General features: G+C 36.7%; 1 protein-coding gene across 1 annotated transcript in view; it reads left to right on the top strand.

The window, feature by feature from the left end:
- Positions 1-3,008: 3,008 nt before the first annotated feature.
- The window catches only part of pkd1l2a (polycystic kidney disease 1 like 2a), a 19,339-nt gene continuing 15,897 nt past the window's right edge, over positions 3,009-6,450 (top strand). The window contains exons 1-4 of the mRNA XM_016540798.1: positions 3,009-3,368; positions 4,151-4,286; positions 4,653-4,833; positions 4,934-5,042. Coding sequence (XP_016396284.1) covers positions 3,009-3,368; positions 4,151-4,286; positions 4,653-4,833; positions 4,934-5,042 — 786 coding nt within the window. The remainder of the gene's footprint in view (positions 3,369-4,150; positions 4,287-4,652; positions 4,834-4,933; positions 5,043-6,450) is intronic.

The raw sequence follows: 6,450 nt of genomic DNA, 5'->3' as shown, positions 1-6,450 counted from the left end.
TCTTTCATTCAAAAAATTCACAAAATTCTAACCTATCATTGAAGTAAAACAATGGAAAGTGGGGGAAGACTCACATTATGAAATAAATGTTTTTCTCTAGTTCACGTTGGCCACAATTATTGGCACCCAATTATCACAACGTCCTTTTCCCAAGATAACAGCTCAGAGTTTTCTCCTATAACGAGGTCCACTTTCCTTCAGAGTTCAGCTCCAACCCTAATCAAACACACTTGAACAAGCTAATCAAGGTCTTCAGGATTACTATAAAGTTACTGGCAGGCAAGTTTGATCAAGGTAGGAGCTAAACTCTGCAGGAAAGTAGACCTCAAGGGCCAGAGTTGAGAACCCCTGTACTACAGTGACCTTGCACGGTGTAGGGAAAATGTGATTGGTACAGACTTGTCCAATCAAGAGGTTGCAGCAGGTCTGTGTTCGACTTCATGCAGCACTGCGGAGTCCGAATGGTGTATTACATCAAAATGCAGTTAGATTCGGTCTGCGCAGCACTTGGGCGTTTTTATTTGGCGTGAGATTTAACTGGGCAGTGTGAGAGCATGAGACAGAGCCTAAAAGCATGTGTCTCATCCCAAATGCATAAGAGTTGGCAACCCTTGCCTCAGTGCGAGCACGAGCAATAAGATGGTGGCTGCAGTTCAATTAATGGCCACCGTTGTCGCTAATAACAAGAGTTTCTGAATTGTACATATAGCCCTTTTAAATAGAGCTTAAGTATATCTTTATATATAAGTTCATAATTACTTCTATTGTCTCAGATATCAAAGTGTACTTTTGAATTTACTAACAAACATTTACGTAAAGTAAAAAACACTTTAATGTAATTTCTACTGAAATTTATAGTTTATGTATATAAATATATGTGTAATTACACATTCGTAATTTAGTACATTTAAATATATTAACTTAATACTGAGTAACACAATACCGTTAAAATTATAATCAAGTATTTTACATGTGCTTTTATATGTTAGTCAACACATCAAAATGTGATTTTTAAAGAATGACAAAAGATTATTAAAATATAATGATAAACGTGTAAATAAGTCTACTATTATGTTAAGAAACAGTCATGAAAGTGTACTTTCTTTAAGTACAGTTAAGTTGCCTTTTATGTAATTAATATGATGTTATCTGCAAGTACACTATAAGTGCACATTTAATACAATTAAGCACATCTTTTTTCACAATGGAACTTTAATGATTGACTGTGGAAACTCTTTTTAGGATGGAGAATGTGGTGCATAAGTACAGCCATGCTGGAGTATACACTGCCACGGTAGAGTGCAGTACTAGTGAATGGCATGTGACCGCTTCCAAAAGCATCACTATCCAGGAACCGCTTGGAGAGTTTGGGACTATAATGTGCCACAGCATGAATCAATCCACAGACTATTCCAACTGCAAAGCACTTTATAATAACCCTCTGAGAATCCAAGTGGAGTTAGACGCAGGTAAAAAATAAGTGTTTTATTATTATTGTTATTGTTATTATTTTGACAAAAGAGAATGTAATTTCATGCATTTTTACAGTTTCTTAAAAAGCCCCTGCAAAACGAAACACTAAATTGCTATGTTGCCAAAGTGTTGCTACGCAGTTGCTAGGGTGTTTCTATGCAGATTCTGAGGTATTCTGGTGTCTATGACATTGTGGCCCCTAGATATGGCATTTTATTGAAAAACACAAAGTATACTTCATTTTTAATGCAAACACTTAGGGTATACATTTGAACGCACAACCTTTTAACCTTAAAGTATACTCCATTTGATAGCATGCATGAGCACAAGTGCTCGACACATGCACACTAGAAAGTTTTATCCTTGTTCATGGCCTGTGCTTTTTCTCTCCAGAAGTTATCATTGATTCAAAATGTCATTGTACTCGTTTAAACTAGAGTTGCATCTCCCCTCACACGAGCAATCATCAGTGCGGTGGTCTCTCCGGTGGCTTGTTGTTGTTCAGTCTCATCGGTTTCATTTTTGACTGTGAAAAAGTAAAATAAAAAATAAAAAAATAAAAACCAAACGAATATTCAAGCTATGGAAGCTCATCTCCCTAAGTGGTGCTCACTGCAGACCCAAATTGGTCAACTGGGTTATAAACTCATAATTGAAAATTTTCATCTCACAATTCTGACTTTTTTCCTGAATTTTATTGGGATTTATATTGGGATTTTATTACCCATATAGGCCTACTTAAATTTTTCACCCACCAGATGGCAGAAACATTTGTAGTAATTTATAAGGACATATTATAAGTTTTAAAAATGGACAGAATCTAAATTAATGTTTACCTCCTCCAGGAACAAATGTAACATACAAAATGCAGCATGAAAATACAGAGTTGGCCTCCATTTCCGCTATCAGAGGGATCGTTCCCCATAACATCACCATATCTCCAGAAGTACAGCAGCAGCTAGGACCAGGCTGCCAACAGTTTACTGTTGTGGCTCTCAATGGGGTGACGGCTGTAGATCGCTCCACTGTCCTGGAGCTGTGCTTGGTGGAGCCAGTGGAAGGACTCATAGCGGACATGGAATTTGAGCATGAGCAGTGTCCGGTCCATGCCCTCTATGTCAATGTGTCTCTGGCTCGGGGGGCTCCAGTGCAACTGCATTTTCTGGTGTCTGGAGCCAATCACACCTTTTCTGAGATGCATGAGATGCTGCATGGAAGTCCACAAGTTTTCGTAATCTCAAACACAATACAAGGTACTGCCAGTGGATTTGGAACCTGAGCATGAGCAGTGTCCGGTCCATGCCCTCTATGTCAATGTGTCTCTGGCTCGGGGGGCTCCAGTGCAACTGCATTTTCTGGTGTCTGGAGCCAATCACACCTTTTCTGAGATGCATGAGATGCTGCATGGAAGTCCACAAGTTTTCGTAATCTCAAACACAATACAAGGTAATTTATAAGGACATATTATAAGTTTTAAAAATGGACAGAATCTAAATGAATGTTTACCTCCTCCAGGAACAAATGTAACATACAAAATGCAGCATGAAAATACAGAGCTGGCCTCCATTTCCGCTATCAGAGGGATCGTTCCCCATAACATCACTATATCTCCAGAAGTACAGCAGCAGCTAGGACCAGGCTGCCAACAGTTTACTGTTGTGGCTCTCAATGGGGTGACGGCTGTAGATCGCTCCACTGTCCTGGAGCTGTGCTTGGTGGAGCCAGTGGAAGGACTCATAGCGGACATGGAATTTGAGCATGAGCAGTGTCCGGTCCATGCCCTCTATGTCAATGTGTCTCTGGCTCGGGGGGCTCCAGTGCAACTGCATTTTCTGGTGTCTGGAGCCAATCACACCTTTTCTGAGATGCATGAGATGCTGCATGGAAGTCCACAAGTTTTCGTAATCTCAAACACAATACAAGGTACTGCCTTTTACTTATTTACACATGCATTAGAGGGCCAAAAGTATTGATTTGTATTTGTATTTGATTTCATAACCATGGGCGTTAATAGGATTTTGAACATTATTAAATATTAAAAACATGCATCACAATGAAAAATGATCTTCACACGTTTGGTCAAGTAATGTATATTTAATCACAGCTTTCAGATTCTTCAGTCAGATTTTTTCTCCATCTTATTTAGGCAAATTAAATGTTGTGGTCAGAGCAGAGAATTCCTTCTCAAGAATGGTAATGGATGGTGGAAACACAACAGTGTATTGTCAAAATGAAACAGTGAACAAACATGAAGAAGAGACGGTATGTGATCCAGAGTCTGTCCATAAACACATATGCTTTGTTATAAGCACTCAGTACAAGCTATGCTTCCTTAATTAATGTGATATTTTGTTGACTACAGAAAAGTAACTTATAGGACTTTATTGTAAACATTAAATATAAACTTATAAAATACGTTTCTGTTATCCCTGAACATATAAAAGTTAAATTTTAAATGATGACTTTACTTGCAGATGTATTTGTAAATAATGTGTATTTTAGCATTATTTCAGTGCATTGACTTGCCTTATAGACTTCAGTTGTAAGTGTCTTACTGTACACACATTTTTGTTTTTACAAACTGATGGTGTTGAAATTATTTTCTGTGGTATGCCACAGATACCGTCAATAGAGCTTATCTTGTTTGAAAAATGCAGCACATCTATTATTTCTCCAGATCAGTGAGCAAGTGAGAACTGCCAGAGCCAATAATCTAAATATCACAGTAGATCCAGAGGTCCCAGTCATCGGCACTACCAGCATCAAGCTGTATGTTGATGGATTAGTAGATGACGACGCTATCTGGAAATGCCGTAAGTACCACTACTGCTAAATTACAAATAATGTGTCATATCCAAGGAGGTCTATAATACCTGGAGAAATCTGTTAGCATTCTCATTCATCTCAATTGCAGTTGCTCAGTCAGACAAGGACTGCCATGATTTTAATGTTGCTTGCAATCAGTTTAGTCAGAAACGTGGATACTTCTGAAGTTGTCAGCAGAGAAAGATGCTTTTTGCCGGTGTGTGTAGTTAGGACAGTTACAGGCGCTAATGGAACCATGCTAACCATCCAACAATTTTAATCTTGTTTATATCTTTTCAGAGTTGATCTATGTAACATCCCTCATAGCACATAAGAATCTGGTGTTTCTTTCTCTCTTTCTCTTTTCTTTGTAGATGAGGATTGCCCCTGTCCCAGTGAAGTGAAACATAGAGATTATGAGATATCCGAAGCTTGCCTACCACCAGTGTACAGTTTCTCTGTGTATACTGTACATACCAAGTCACATGGTGTCACACAGTCTGGAACCAGATGCATCACTGTCATTCCTAGAGAAAATATGAAGCTTTCTGTTACGTAAGAATTTAACTGATTTGATTCAATCAAATTATATGCTCAGATTTGTTGTCATTTGTACCAAGTAGCCTGCTTTGAAATCTGTGTATACTCTTTTTAGCTGTTCCAACTGCAGTCCAGTGAACATCGCTGAGAGTGTTAAGCTACAGGTGCAGTGTGAAGGATGTCAGAAAATTGTTTGGTACATTGAGAGCACAAAGGATTTTACTGTAAGTGTTTTTATATGTTATGACATGCCATGTCATTAAACCTGTAGCTTTAGGCCTTGCAGTATGCTTTCTGAAAATCAGTTCAACTTTGCATGTGACCCCTTGTGGAAAAAAGTGTATGCTTTTAAAATAAATACTTATTACATAAATAATATACTTTAAAAGAATATACTAATAATGTGAATGGAATGTAATGTTTTCAAACACATAATTGCATGTTAATTACAATTATTTGAAAATGTATTCTTCTAGTTAAAATTTATATTAAATGCAATTAGCTGAAGTTTAGAGCGCTTTTTTGAGCCACTTAAGGGATAGTTCACCCAAAAGTGAAAATTCTGTCATCATTTACTGACCCTCAAGATGTTCTTCTGTTGAACACAAAATATATTTTGAATAATGTATGTAACCAAACAGTTTATGGTCCCCATTGACTTCCATAGTATTTTTTTCCATACTATGGAAGTCAACAGGGGCCAGTGCAACTGTTTGGAATTGTAATTTTTGGGTGAGCTATCCCTTTAAGTAGGACTTAAGCACATTTTTATATGTAAATACATAATTACTTCTATTGTCATTTATGGTGCATTTATGTAATTTATGGTGCACTAAAATATACTTTAAAGGGGTCATATGATGCGATTTAAATTTTTCCTTTCTCTTTGAGGTGTTACAAGCTCTTGGTGCATAAAGAAGATCTGTAAAGTTGCAAAGACTAAAGTCTCAAATCCAAAGAGATATTCTTTATAAATGGAAAATAATGTGTTTTTTGAACCTTAAACCGCATGAACACATTTCATTACCCCAAATACACAAAATAATGTTCTTTTTAGCAACATCATATGACCCATTTAATGTTGTTTCCATTGAAACCCATTTTTAAATATATATTTGTAATTACACATTTGTAATGATAAAGTTGCAATCAAATAGTACACTACAGTAAAAATTCTAAAGTACTTTATATGTGATTTTGTATGTGTGTCAACATATTAAAATAAGTGTACTTTAAAGTGTTTAAAGCATGAAAACGACTATTAAAACATTATTTACAATGTTTAAAGGGGTCATATGATGCGATTTCATTTTTTCCTTTCTCTTTAGAGTGTTACAAGCTCTTGGTGCATAAAGAAGATCTGTAAAGTTGCAAAGACTAAAGTCTCAAATCCAAAGAGATATTCTTTATAAAAGTTAAGAGTTAGCCACACCTACCTAAAACGGCTCGTTCGAACACGCCCCCACATACAGTGGGGCAAAAAAGTATTTAGTCAGCCACCAATTGTGCAAGTTCTCCCACTTAAAAAGATGAGAGAGGCCTGTAATTTTCATCATAGGTATACCTCAACTATGAGAGACAAAATGAGAAAAAAAAATCCAGAAAATCACATTGTAGGATTTTTAAAGAATT

Source organism: Sinocyclocheilus rhinocerous, unplaced genomic scaffold (assembly GCF_001515625.1).
Source record: "Sinocyclocheilus rhinocerous isolate Xijiao unplaced genomic scaffold, SAMN03320098_v1.1 scaffold878, whole genome shotgun sequence".
Classification (NCBI taxonomy): Eukaryota; Metazoa; Chordata; class Actinopteri; order Cypriniformes; family Cyprinidae; genus Sinocyclocheilus; species Sinocyclocheilus rhinocerous.
This window is presented reverse-complemented; position numbering and strand designations above follow the sequence as displayed.